At 42.2% G+C, this 14,252-nt stretch overlaps 1 protein-coding gene across 1 annotated transcript; it reads right to left on the minus strand.

Moving 5' to 3' along the window:
- Positions 1-1,623: 1,623 nt before the first annotated feature.
- LOC128570626 (ribosome biogenesis protein NSA2 homolog) lies at positions 1,624-2,408 on the minus strand. The gene has a single exon (XM_053569986.1). The coding sequence runs from the start codon at positions 2,398-2,400 to the stop codon at positions 1,624-1,626; it is 777 nt and encodes a 258-aa protein (XP_053425961.1). The 5' UTR covers positions 2,401-2,408.
- Positions 2,409-14,252: the final 11,844 nt, after the last annotated feature.

Raw genomic sequence — 14,252 nt, forward strand, 5'->3', positions numbered from 1 at the left:
TTACAGTTTATTATACTCATATTATGGAATACTATACATTTTGTTTATTTTTCTAGATGGAGTCACTCACCCAGGCTGAAGAGAAGTGGTACAATCATAGCTACTGTAACATCAGACTCCTGGGTTCAAGAGATCCTCCTCCCTCAGACTCTGAACTATCTGGGACTACAGTCATGCATCACCTCTAATTTTTGTAGAGAGTGTCTTGCTATGTTGTTCTGGCTGGTTTTGAACGCATATCCTCAATCTTTCTGCCTCAGCCTCCCAAGAGATTATAGGCATGAGCCAGGTGCACTTGGCCTCGAATATTATATTCAATGAGATAATGAAAATATTCACATTTTTTAAGTATAGTAACTAAAACACAAAATACAAAAATATATTAACCCCCCCCAACATTGTTGTATATATTACACAGAGACACAAAGATAGAAATGAAAATGCTAACCACATGAATGGACATGTTAATTAACTTGATTGTGGTGATTATTTCACAATGACAGCATATGTCAAAATATCAAGTTATACACCCTAAATGCATACAATTTTTAATTATCAACTGTACATCAATAAAGATGGAGAAAATTTGAATTGAGAGACATTTTACAAAATAAACAACCTATTTGAAAATGGGCAAAAGATTTAATTAAATGCATCATAAAAGATGAGATCCAAATAATGAAGATTATGCAAAGATAAGACACTCAACCACATTACTCATCAGGAAAGAGCAAATTACAACTACAGTGAGTACCACTGTATACTACTCATATAGCTAAAATGAAAACACTGACATTATTGCATGTTGACAAGAATGCAGAGTAACTGGAAATCTCGTACTTTGCTGGTGGAAATTTATGTTGGTGCAACTGTTTTGGAAAATTTTTGGGCAGTCCCTGTACCTTTTTAACAGAGCATTTCTAGTCCTAGCTGTGTATACCCAAGAGAATTGAGTGCAATAACTACCAAAAGACATGTAAAAAATGTTCACAGCAACTTGAAGCATAACACCCCAAACCAAAAAAATCCTAATAATGAAGAATGAAAACAGAATTTGCAGTTTATTTGCATCATAGATGTGAATAGATATACTTTTATATGTATTCATCTGAGTATACAAGTATAATAGGAGATGAGGTCCTTGGTTTCTGAATGTATCCTGACAATCACCTATCATTTTGTGGCTCAGCCTTTAACTCTCTTTATCATGAATTTTTTGGAATAAAGTTCTGAATTTTGATAAGTTACAATTTACCATTTCTTACTGTGTATGTGTGTGTGTTTGGTATGTTCTGTATGAAAATATTTGCATAGTCAAGAGGTGGAACAAGATGGCCAAATAGAAACCTCCTGGGATTGTCCCCCTGCAGGAACACCATATTGAACAACTATGCACACAGAAAAACACCTTCATAAGAACCAAAGATCAGACAAGCAATCACAGTACCTATTTTTTTTTTTTAAACTGGACCACTTTAATGTTTTGTACAATTTAATAACTAGTTCTCTTAATGACTGCAGACACGTAAGGCTGTTTGGTAGCATTCAGAAACATCACAGTAATGCTGGTTTTCTCAATTGTCGTGTAATCTTCAACAAGAAGTTACTTGTGTGAAACGGTTATCAAATCAGTAAGACTGCCTTTATGCATCCATCATTTTCAGGATTTTTGGTAACCTGGGCATATTTTCCCCAAATAACCTTGCCCCCTTGTGTCACAAGGCCCAGCTTGCTCACATTGACTTCAATGACAGTCCCTTTGGTAATAACACTCAAAGTTGCATATAATGGGGATGAGGGATTATTCTTTATACCAAGTATTGGCAGGCAAAAGGTGGCTTTCACTTCAGGATGTGTTACATGGGCCTTCTTGAAACGCAAGCCCATTGACCTGACGAATCTTTCATATTTAGGTGGTCTTCCCCTAAAGCCATCTCCAACAAAGCAGACTTCAGTAACCATCCTCTTCCATGCCTTCTTTCTCTTTCCTGTTCGAATAACTTTTAATACTTCTGTTTCTCCCTGGGCACGAACTTTGGGCAGAGGGACTTCCCATTTTCTCGCTTTCTCTTTTTGTTTTTGTTTAATCATATTGGAGAGTACTTTGGCTTGGGACTGTCCCTCTCTGTCCAACAGATAGGCAGGTACTGCTCTCCGTGGAGACTTTTCATCATTCTTTTCAGTGTTTCTCTTTTCATGCATCTTGATAGTCTTTTTCATTTGTATTTTCTCAGCATGGTGCTGTTTACGGTAGAGCTTAGCTTTCAGACCAATCATCTTCTTTGCCTTCTTTGACCGTTCACGAGCCTCTCTACTTTCTTTTTTTCTCTTTTTCTCATGGTAATCCAAGCGATATCCATAGCATTTATGGTGTAATTCAATATATTCATTTTGTGGCATGATGACGGTCGCAGAGCCACCGGGTGCAGCCTGTGGGGTACCTAGACGCTGTCAATCTTAGGGACTCAGAGATCCATGAGCCCACAGTACCTAGTTTTATCATCATAACATGGAAAGAGTCACTGAAGTAGGTAGGAAAGGTGGTCCTGTTTGCCCTGGCCACACAACATCACAACCCTCCACTCTCTCCCACCAGTGTCAGGCCAGTGCTGGGTGGGGAGAGGAATCTATGTGCTTGGGGAAAGGAGGGCAAGGACTGTGGCACTTCATATTGGAACTCAGGGCCACCCTATCACAGGGGAACACAAGTGTTCAATGTTTTACCATTAAGTGTGATTTGGCTGAAGGATTTTTGTAGATAGTCTTTATCAGATTAAGAAAATTTCCTTTTATTTTCTAGTTTGATGAGCATTTTTGTCATGAATGATTACTTAATTTTATCAAGTGTCTTTTCTACCTCCTTAATTCTTTTTCTCCTTTATTTTGGTAATGTGGTGAATCGACCTATTTTCTAACATCAAACTCATTCCTAGAAACAACCCAGATTGGTCACCAAATTCTGTTTCTGTTAGTTCTTACTGTGTTACAAACATCCCACTCTCTCTGGCCTACAAAGGATGGACACAATGTAAGTCTTCAAGGATAATCATAAAGTCTTTCATGATGCTCTGACTGAAGGGTGCTTTGCTCAGGCTCTCCTCAGCTGGGGGTTATGTTTAAAGGGAGTGCAAAAAATGTACATAAGTTACTTATAATATTTCCATTTCTTGTTGGTCTCCTTTGGTCACAGAATACAAGAGGAGTTCTAATACTTTGAACTCATTTAAAAGGGCCACCACTGAGTCCTGGTCTCAATCAGCAGGTCTAACTGACTATTGTTGCTTTTCCCAAGTAATTGAGCTTACATAATAAATTCCAGATTCTCTAATTTAGTCTTGTGTCTCTCAGGAGAATGGCTACAAGCTCTAGGCCTGCCTTTCTCTGGCTGCAAGGGATTATGTCATGGACGTTTACAATGTGACTTTCATGGGAAACTTCTTTATCTTGGTGAAAGGAGCAATGCCTACTTATCTGACCTGTAACCAGGTATGTGTCTCACAGGAAACTTATTTATACTGGAAGATGTTCTTGTGGCTCTTGTCTGACTACTGTTAAGTTTATTTCTGTTAAGATAACCACTCCCTAGGAGAGCCTTGCCCAGGATAAAATTTAGGGCAAGTACATCAGCCAAGTGAGACACAGAGCAGGCAACACACACAATATGAAAATATGGAAAGACAGACGTTTATTACTTATAGGCCCATGAAGAAGAGGGGAACAAGTTAGGGTCAATAGGAAGGTCACAGGGACAGTGTGCAGAGCCAGCAGGTGGTGAGCAGGAGAGAGATTGCCCTTTGGGCTCAGGCTTTTACTGGTGTCCAGGACATTACTCAAGCAGGTTTCCCATGGGGAGCTCTAACAGATGGGCTTAGAGCAAGCAGGTGCACATCTCATGGGGGTCCCACCATGACTAAGAGATGGTCACTGTGCACATGTGCACAGGCCATATGCAATTTGGGGGTCATTGGAGTGTGTCATGTTGATGGAGTCGATATGTTCCAGAGGGAGGTGATCACCAGCAAATAACTGTATAAAACAGATATTTGGACCAACCTCACTGAAGAACTGGGAAGAGGTGGAGAACAGAAACAGTGACAAAGGTAACTGTGTCCTGTTTCCAGTATGAGAATGTTGAACCTATATTCATAATGGATGCTGAGGAACATAAAATATAAAAATCTACTACACATCCTCAGAATTCACTCCTACACATGCTCTTCTACTCCTGCTGATGTAAATTGAAAACACCCTGTATTTCCTTCTGTATATAGGCTATCTTCCCCAGAAACAGGTACCACCCCATCTATGCAATACTGAGACCTAATTCAAGGGCCTAGAGAGGTGATGAGGGAAGGTCGGGGAGGGATGTGAGAAGAATCACCTTTTCTGGTGAGCACTGGTGACAGATGCTGTCACTAGAAGACCTTTCTTCTAGCAGTGAGGGTGAGACTCCCTAACACAGCAAAGGAACTTCTGGGAAGATGGGGGCCAGGGAGACAGGGGTTCCAAAGTTCTCTGTTTTGAGTGTGAGTGCCCAATTTCCCATTCCTCCTTCTAGAGGCCCATGTCTTCCCCTTCAAACCCAATCTAGGCATGAGCCCTGGAAGGATCAAGCACCAAAATGGGGCTATGATCTAAATCCTCATGATCAGCCCCAGGACTTGGTTTTCATCCCAATTTGCTCTGCAAAGAAAAGATTGACCCTTTCAAATTGCCCTGGAGGATTTCTTATTTTCCATGTGTGTTCTAGGCTGGTTTCAACATATCCTTTCCCTATGCTAATTTTCAGGGCATCTAGAAGAAACCAGATAATACTACAACCTTTCTACCATTTATGTTTTGGGAAATCGTAATCGCCACAGCCCCAGGATCTCCCATCACTGTGCCATGACTCTCACTTTATCCTGAACCAACACTGATGATCTTTTGAATATCACTGCATTTCAGGTATCACTCTTGAGCCATTCTCCAAAGAGGGAGAAGATTCCTGCTATATTATATCTTAAAATAACCCAATTCCATAATTCCGTTTTTGAGAGTTTGATTCCTGCATCCACTCCAGACACCATTTATCACAAGAATCCTCACAGGAAACAGAACCATCAAAAGGATAATAGAAGTGAAATTTAATAAAGGCACTGTTTACAAAGGCATGGGGGAAGGGAATGGAAACCACCAGGGATAGTGCAAAACCCTGAGGCTAGTAACAGGAGGGCCTGTGCACCCCAGGCCTGACAGAAAAAGAGGAGGGGCAGATATTAAAGCAGAGACATAGACAGAGAAAAGGAGAGAGAGAGAGAGAGAGAGATATGCAAGGCCCTCTGCCTGGTACAAATTGTAATTCTTACTTAAAGATGCAGCAGGCACAAGTTAGCAGTTCCTAAATAAACTTTTCTACCTCCCTCTCTTTCCTTCTTCCAATCTCTGATACAGCTCTCTGTTGACTCAACATGCCAGAATTGAGTGCCCAATTTCCCATTCCTCCTTCCAGAGGCCCACATCTTCCTCTTCAAGCCTGATCTAGGCATGAGACCTGGCAGGATCAAGCACTAAAATGGGGCTATGATCTAAATCCTCAAGGCAGAAAATAAGTCACCCTGTTGAGTCCATAGTAATCAACTTCCCTTAATACAGGGCACAGTGGAAAGCAAAGAAGAAGTGATCTGGAAAAGCAAAGGGAAGCTGTTCAGCTCAACCCCAATCAGTGCTATCTGGTGCAATCTGTTTAGCTTTTTTTTCAATTTCAAGGTAAGGTGAGGATACAAGCAACTAGGTTACAATATTTGCATTTGCTAGGGAGTCCCCTCTTATGGTTTTGTCCTACACCAAGAGTGTGTGCCATATACCCTTACATGGTGTCCATTAAGGCACACCAATCCCCTCTCCTCCTCCCCTTTATCTTTTTCCCCCTCCAAACAATCTGAATTGAATTGAATTGTTCTCTTATGTCAGCTTGTAGATGATCTGTTGTTTAGCTTTAAAGACTGGGCTGTCTCTAGCAAAAGGGATATTGATAATAAAAACAAAGCTGCTCTTTGTAGCTGCAGAGGGCAGAAAGAATCATAAACTGAAAATCAGTTTTGAGGTCTGGTTCATTTGATTCACTGTAATAAAGTGTTTACCTGAGAAAGTGCACAAAATATTCTCTTACACTTTTTTGTGAAGTATAAAGCATCCTATTCTATTTGTCAGTCAAATAGAAAAATGTCCTTGAAAACAAGATTTTTCAAGAAACTTACATTTCAATAATTGTTTTCATGTTTTTTCTCTCTCTTTTTTTTTTTATTAAATCATAGCTGTGTCCATTGATATGATCATGGGGCATCATACACTCGATTCATGGACCATTTGACACATTTTCATCACAATGGTTAACATAGCCTTCCTGGCATTATCTCAGTTACTGTGCCAAAACATTTACATTCTACATTTACCAAGTTTCGCAAATACCCCTGTAAGATACACCACAGGTATAATCCCACCAATCCCCCTCCCTTTACCCACCACCCCCCTCCCTCCCCTCCCTTTCCCACTTCCCCCTCTTGTTAGGTTGTGACTTGGTTATAGCTTTCTTTTTTTTTTTTTTAATTTTTTTATTAAATCATAACTGTATACAATGATATGATTATGGGGCATCATACACTCACTTCATAAACCATTTGACACATTTTTATCACAGTGGTTAACATAGCCTTTCCGGCGTTATCTCAGTTACTGTGCCAAAACATTTATATTCTACATTTACCAAGTTTCGCAAATACCCCTGTAATATGCACCACAGGTGTGATCCCACCGATTCCCCTCCCTCTACCCACCCCCCCCTTTCCCACTTCCCCCTGTTGTTAAGTTGTAGCTGGGTTATAGCTTTCATGTGAGAGTCCCAAATTAGTTTCATAGTAGGGCTGTGTACATTGGGTATTTTTTCTTCCATTCTTGGGATACTTTACTAAGAAGAATATGTTCCAGCTCCATCCATGTAAACATGAAAGAGGTAAAGTCTCCATCTTTCTTTAAGGCTGCATAGTATTCCATGGTATACATATACCACAATTTATTAATCCATTCGTGGATCGATGGGCACTTCGGCTTTTTCCATGACTTAGCAATTATGAATTGGGCTGCAATAAACATTCTGGTACAAATATCTTTGTTATGTTGTGATTTTTGGTCTTCTGGGTATATGCCCAGCAGAGGAATTACAGGATTGAATGGCAGATCTATTTTTAGATCTCTGAGTGTTCTCCATATATCTTTCCAAAAGGAATGTATTAATTTGCATTCCCACCAGCAGTGCAGAAGTGTCCCCTTTTCTCCGCATCCACGCCAACATCTCTGGTCTAGAGATTTTGTGATATAGGCTAGTCTCATTGGAGTTAGATGATATCTCAAAGTAGTTTTGATTTGCATTTCTCTGATGATTAAAGATGATGAGCATTTTTTCATATGTCTGAAGGCCGTGCGCCTGTCTTCTTCAGAGAAGTTTCTCTTCAAATCCCTTGCCCAGCCTGCGATGGGATCCCTTGTTTTTTTCTTGCTGATGCGTTTGAGTTCTCTGTGGATTCTGGTTATTAAACCTTTGTCAGAGTTATACCCTGCAAATATCTTCTCCCATTCTGAGGGCTGTCTGCTTGCTCTGCTTACTGTGTTCTTAGCTGTGCAGAAGCTTTTTAGTTTGATCAAGTCCCAGTAGTGTATTTTTGAAGCTGCTTCAATTGCCCGGGGGGTTCTCCTCATGAAATACTCACCCAGACCAATTTCTTCAAGGGTTTTCCCTGCATTCTCCTCTAGTATTTTTATAGTTTCATGTCTTAAGTTTAAATCTTTAATCCAATGAGAGTCTATCTTAGTTAATGGTGAAAGGTGTGGGTCCAATTTCAGTCTTCTGCAGGTTGCCAGCCAGTTCACCCAGCACCATTTGTTAAATAGGGAATCTTTTCCCCACTGAATGTTTTTAATTGGCTTGTCAAAAATCAAATAGCGGTAAGTAGCTGGATTCATCTCTTGGTTCTCTATTCTATTCCAGATATCTACTTCTCTGTTTTTGTGCCAATACCATGCTGTTTTGATCACTATCGATTTGTAGTAAAGTCTGAGGTCTGGTAGTGTGATTCCTCCTGTTTTGTTTTTATTTCTGAGTAATGTCTTGGCTATTCGAGGTTTTTTCTGATTCCATATAAAACGAAGTAGTGTTTTTTCAAGATCTTTAAAATATGACAGTGGAGCTTTAATAGGGAGTGCGTTGAAATTATATATTGCTTTGGGTAGTATGGACATTTTGATAATGTTGATTCTTCCTAGCCATGAGCATGGTATGTTTTTCCATTTGTTAACATTTTCAGCTATTTCTTTTCTTAGAGTTTCATAGTTCTCTTTATAGAGATCTTTCACGTCTTTTGTTAGGTAAATTCCCAAATATTTCATCTTCTTTGGCACTACTGTGAATGGGATAGAGTCCTTAACTGCTTTTTCAGTTTGACTGTTGTTGGTGTATATAAAGGCTACCGATTTATGAATGTTGATTTTGTAACCTGAGACGCTGCTGTATTCCTTGATCACTTCTAGGAGTTTTGTAGTAGAGTCCCTAGTGTTTTCCAGATACACAATCATATCATCTGCGAAGAGCGAGAGTTTGATCTCTTCTGACCCTATATGGATACCCTTGATCGCCTTTTCTTCCCTAATTGCGGTGGCTAAAACTTCCATTACAATGTTGAAAAGCAATGGAGACAATGGGCAGCCTTGTCTGGTTCCTGATCTGAGTGGAAATGATTCCAATTTAACTCCATTCAATATGATATTGGCTGTGGGTTTGCTGTAGATAGTCTCTATCAGTTTAAGAAAAGTCCCTTCTAGACCAATTTTCTTGAGTGTTCTGATCATGAAGGGATGCTGGATATTATCAAAAGCTTTTTCTGCATCAATTGAGAGAATCATATGGTCTTTGTTTTTTAATTTGTTTATGTGCTGAATTACATTTATAGATTTACGTATATTGAACCAGCCTTGAGACCCTGGGATAAAACCAACTTGGTCATGATGTATAATTTGTTTGATGTGTTGCTGGATTCTGTTTGTTAGGATCTTGTTGAATATTTTTGCATCTATATTCATTAGTGATATTGGTCTATAATTTTCTTTTCTTGGGTCTTTTCCTGGTTTGGGGATCAGGGTGATATTTGCTTCATAGAACGTGTTGGGTAGTCTTCCTTCTTTTTCCACATTTTGGAACAGGTTGAGTAATATAGGTACTAATTCCTCTTTAAAGGTTTGGTAGAATTCTGACGTGAAACCATCTGGTCCCGGGCTTTTCTTTTTAGGGAGGTTTTGTATAGTTGATGCTATTTCTGAACTTGATATGGGTCTGTTCAACATTTCCACTTGATTCTGGTTAAGTCTTGGAAGGTGGCGTGCTTCCAAGTATCGGTCTATTTCCTTCAGATTTTCATATTTCTGAGAATAAAGTTTCTTGTAATATTCATTAAGGATTTTTTGGATTTCTGATGAGTCTGTGGTTATTTTGTCTTTGTTGTTTCTGATTGATGATATTAGAGATTTTACTCTTTTTTTCCTGATTAGGTTGGCCAGAGGTTTATCTATTTTATTGACCTTTTCAAAAAACCAGCTTTTTGATTTATTGATCTGTTGTATTATTCTTTTGTTTTCAATTTCATTTAATTCTGCTCTAATTTTGGTTATTTCTTTTCTTCTACTGGGTTTGGGGTTGGAATGTTCTTCCTTTTCCAGTTGGGTGAGATGTCCCATTAAGTTGTTAACTTCCTCTCTTTCCGTTCTCTTGAGGAAGGCTTGCAGTGCTATAAATTTCCCTCTTAGAACAGCCTTTGCAGTGTCCCAGAGGTTCTGAAAGCTTGTGTCTTCATTGTCATTTTGTTCCAAAAAATTGGTGATTTCTTTCTTAATCTCATCTCTGACCCAGCTATCATTCAGCATAAGGTTATTTAACTTCCATGTTTTTGTATGGGTATGCAGATTCCTGTTGTTACTCAATTCAAGTTTTATTCCATGATGGTCCGAGAAGATGCATGGAATAATTTCTATTCCTTTAAATTTACTGAGGTTAGACTTGTGACCTAAAATGTGATCAATTTTGGAGTAAGTTCCATGGGCTGGTGAGAAGTATGTGTATTCAGTTTTGTTGGGATGAAATGTTCTGTAGATGTCTGCTAAATCTAAATATTGGATGGTTAGGTTTAAATCTAAGATTTCTTTGCTCAGCTTCTTTCTGGAGGATCGATCCAACACTGCCAAGGGAGTGTTGAAATCTCCAACGATTATGGAGCTGGAGGAAATCAAGTTACTCATGTCTGTTAGAGTTTCTCTTATAAATTGAGGTGCATTCTGGTTGGGTGCATAGATATTAATAATTGAGATCTCGTCATATTGAGTATTACCCTTAACAAATATGAAGTGACCATTCTTGTCCTTCCTTACTTTTGATGGTTTAAAGCCTACTGTATCTGCAAATAAAATTGCAACACCTGCTTTTTTCTGATTACCATTTGCCTGAAATATGGATGACCATCCTTTCACCCTGAGTCTGTATTTGTCTTTTAAGTTGAGATGTGACTCTTGTATGCAACAAATATCTGGCTTAAGTTTTTGTATCCAGTCAGCTAACCTATGCCTCTTTAGAGGACAGTTTAAGCCATTCACATTGATGGAGAGTAAGGATAAGTCTGGTGGAATTTTGGGTATCGAGTTTTTCAAAGGTCCAGTGGACATTTTTAATCCTTTCGCCAGTGTGGAAGTTGGAGTTTGATCCGAAGTTTCTGATTGAGTTTACTTTTGTGGTATAGGATTGGGTTGGTCATTGTGGAGGATAGGTCTGAGAACATCCTGAAGAGCTGGTTTACTTATGGCAAATTTTTTCAACATATGAATGTCATTGAAGTATTTAATTTCTCCATCATAGATGAAACTCAGTTTAGCTGGATACAAGATCCTGGGTTGAAAGTTTTTTTGCTTTAGGAGATTAAAAGTTGATGACCAGCCTCTTCTTGCTTGAAAAGTTTCAGCAGAGAGATCTGCAGTTATTCTAATATTCTTACCTTTGTACGTTATAGTTTTCTTTCGCCGGGCTGCTTTGAGAATCTTCTCTTTCATGTTAACTTTAGTGAAGCTAATTATGATATGTCTGGGAGATGGCTTATTGGGGTTGAATCGTGCTGGGGTTCTGAAGCTGTCTGCTATCTGAATTTCAGATTCTCTAGGCATGTCTGGAAAATTTTCTTTCATAATTTCATGTAGAAGGGCCTCCGTGCCCTTGGCTGCCACTTCATCAGTCTCCGAAATTCCTATAACTCTTATGTTATTTTTTTTCGAATTATCTGAGAGCTCTCTGAGTGAGTGATCCGTTTTTGCTCTCCATTTCTCTTCCTCTTTGAGAGATTGGGAGCGTTTGAAGACTTTATCTTCAATGTCAGAAATCCTTTCTTCTGCTTGCTCCATTCTGTTACTGAGGGATTCTACTGTATTTTTCATATCTTTGAGGGCTGTAAGTTCTTGTTTCAGTGTGTCTAAGTCTTTGGTGGTTTTGTCTTTAAATTCGTTAAATTCTTGAGACAGTTTTTGAATTTCTCCTCGAATTCCTAATTCCATTTTATTAATCTTGTCTGCAAACCAAATTCTGAATTCGACTTCTGACATCTCAGCCATTTGTTTATGAATGGGATCTTCAATCACATCTGCCGTATCTTTTCTTGGGGGGGTTGATCTATTCTGGTTATTCATGTTACCAGAGTTTTTCCGCTGATTCCGCCCCATGGTTTACTCCCTTTGGTTTTTCCCCTGGGGTTTTATCGAGGGCCCGTACAGTGTTGTGGCCTGAGAAACTGGGGCCCTGTCTGGTGTGGTGGAGCAAAGTGGTTCTGTCTTGTTTTCAGCTGGTTTCTGTTCGATCCTATTGCAACTTCTACTCTGGCTTGAAGTCTCAGCTGTGTGGAAAAATCAGCAATTAAGTCACCCCGCCTGCCCACCTCTGGCCCCAGTTGGAAAAGGAGAATCAAACCTTCCTACAATCGCACACCCAGGGCACCACCTGAAAAGTCCTCAGTCTATTAGCCCAGTTCAAAAGGTCCGAATCAACTGTCTCAATCGGCACTTGTCTCGGGTGGAAGGGTTCAAGAGGTCTCTGGGAACTGGATCACAGGGGCCTGGTGACTCCTCTGAGACAGCTCACCCCAATGCAGCGTGGAGTCAGGAGGAGCCACCCTGCAAACAGAGCAGTCTGGGAAGGTTGACGTCTCCTTCTCCACTTTGCCCCTCCGTCGGACCCAGTCACTGGTATCTCTGCAGATGGCTAACCCAGTTGCCTGCAGTGAACAGACACTCCAGGGGTTTGCACCTGCCTGAATCGCGAGGAAGTCTGCCAGGCCCCCGCAGACTGCCGCTATCTAGCAGGAGGAGATGGGGCCTGACATCTTTGAGTGTTTGATGCAGGTGATGGGAAGGAGGTGTTCACTCAGGCTTAGCCCCGTCCCTGATGGATGCTGCTAACAGAACAGAACAGAACAGACAACTTTGTGAGGTTCTGTCTCTGTTCCTGTCGTCGCCTACAGGAGACGGGCTGTTTTGAGTTCAAACGTCTTTGCTGCCGGAGAATTGCATCTGAACACCTCTCTGGGTCGGCCCCGCCCTGGAGGCTTCCGGGTTTGTGAGCCGCGTCACAGGAGGCCTCCTCTGGTTGCCCAGGGAGACAGGGGGTGTGGCCTCAGAATATCCAGAAGTGAGCGTTCTGCCGTTAAAGAAAAAATGGCTGTTGATCTACCTCCAGGGAACTGCTGCTCTGGTGTGGGCACTCAGGCGACCCTTTTCTCCTCTGTCCCGCGCCCCAGAGTCAGCATTGAGCGGCCGCAGTTTGTGCTGGGTCCACACCCCTTAAGAGATCCCCCAAGAATCAGAACTCTTGGGGGATGGGCCCCCAGACCCGGATTGGGAGTGGGGCGGGGGGAAGCTAGAGTTTCATTCAGTTTCACGCAATACTACGGTCCGGGGAGGGCTCCTGCACTGCACCGCAGGGAAGTGCCGCCAAGGCTTGGTTTCCCCTCAGCAGAGTGCCCTCTCCTCGCTCACGTATCCCAGAGTCAGCGCTGACCTGACGCAGCTCAGGCACTGTGCACTCCCCTCGAGAAATCACCCAAGGAGCCGAACTCCTGGGGGATAGGCCCTCAGACCCCGAGTGGAGAGTAGGGGCTCTCAGCTCTCAGCGGGGAGGCCAGAGTCTGATTCAGTCTTGGGCCCCGTATGCCCGGGGAGGGTTGCTGCACTGCACCGCAGGGAAGTGCCGCCAAGGCTTGATTTCCCCTCAGCAGAGTGCCCTCTCCTCGCTCACGTATCCCAGAGTCAGCGCTGACCTGACGCAGCTCAGGCACTGTGCACTCCCCTCGAGAAATCACCCAAGGAGCCGAATTCCTGGGGGATAGGCCCTCAGACCCCGAGTGAGAGTAGGGGTTCTCAGCTCTCAGCGGGGAGGCCAGAGTCTGATTCAGTCTTGGGCCCCCTATGCCCGGGGAGGGTTGGTGCACTGCACCGCAGGGAAGTGCCGAGGCGTGACTCCCCCTCAGCCCGGTGCCCTCTCCTCACTCGCGCGCCTCAGAGTCAATGCTGACCAGTCGCAACTCGGGGACTGTCCACTCCCCTTGAGAAATCACCCAAGGATCTGAAGTCCTGGGGGACAGGCCTCCAGACCTCAGTGGGCGGGAGGGGAGCGCCGGGGATTCAGGGTTGCCGGCAAAGGATTCCCAAAGTTTTATTCAGCCCTATGTCCGGCAGGAGAACGCCACGGCACCCCAGTAGGGGAGGTAGGTCCAGTTTTTAGAAGGTCTCTCCCGTGGAGTGTAGTGGGAGGGCCTTTAATTTCTGCCCGCTTGTTCAATTGTGGGGCTCCAGAGCCGGTCTCATGGGGGAGGGGGACTCCCGTCCGCTTGGTGGTGGATTTTGTACCTTTTGTTTGCGTCCTTGTGATCACAACTTGCCTCAGCGGTGTTGATGTGCGTTCTTCAGCCTTCTCTCTTGGTGAGGCTCAAGTCCACCAGGATACTTACTAAATTCCTGTCCCTTAACTCTCCTTCTGGACGGGAGCCTTTGTTGAAAGCTGGCTTCAGTCCGCCATCTTGTCTCCCCTCAACCGGTTATAGCTTTCATGTGAAAGCCCCAAATTAGTTTCATAGTAGGGCTGAGTACATTGGGTACTTTTTCTTCCACTCTTGAGATACTTTACTAAGAAGAATATGTTC

This window comes from Nycticebus coucang, chromosome 18, assembly GCF_027406575.1.
Source record: "Nycticebus coucang isolate mNycCou1 chromosome 18, mNycCou1.pri, whole genome shotgun sequence".
Taxonomy (NCBI): domain Eukaryota; kingdom Metazoa; phylum Chordata; class Mammalia; order Primates; family Lorisidae; genus Nycticebus; species Nycticebus coucang.

What these genes read in the sequence shown, in the direction of transcription:
- LOC128570626 (XM_053569986.1), bottom strand. Translation starts at nt 2,400, where the DNA reads ATGCCACAAAATGAATATATTGAATTACACCATAAATGCTATGGATAT.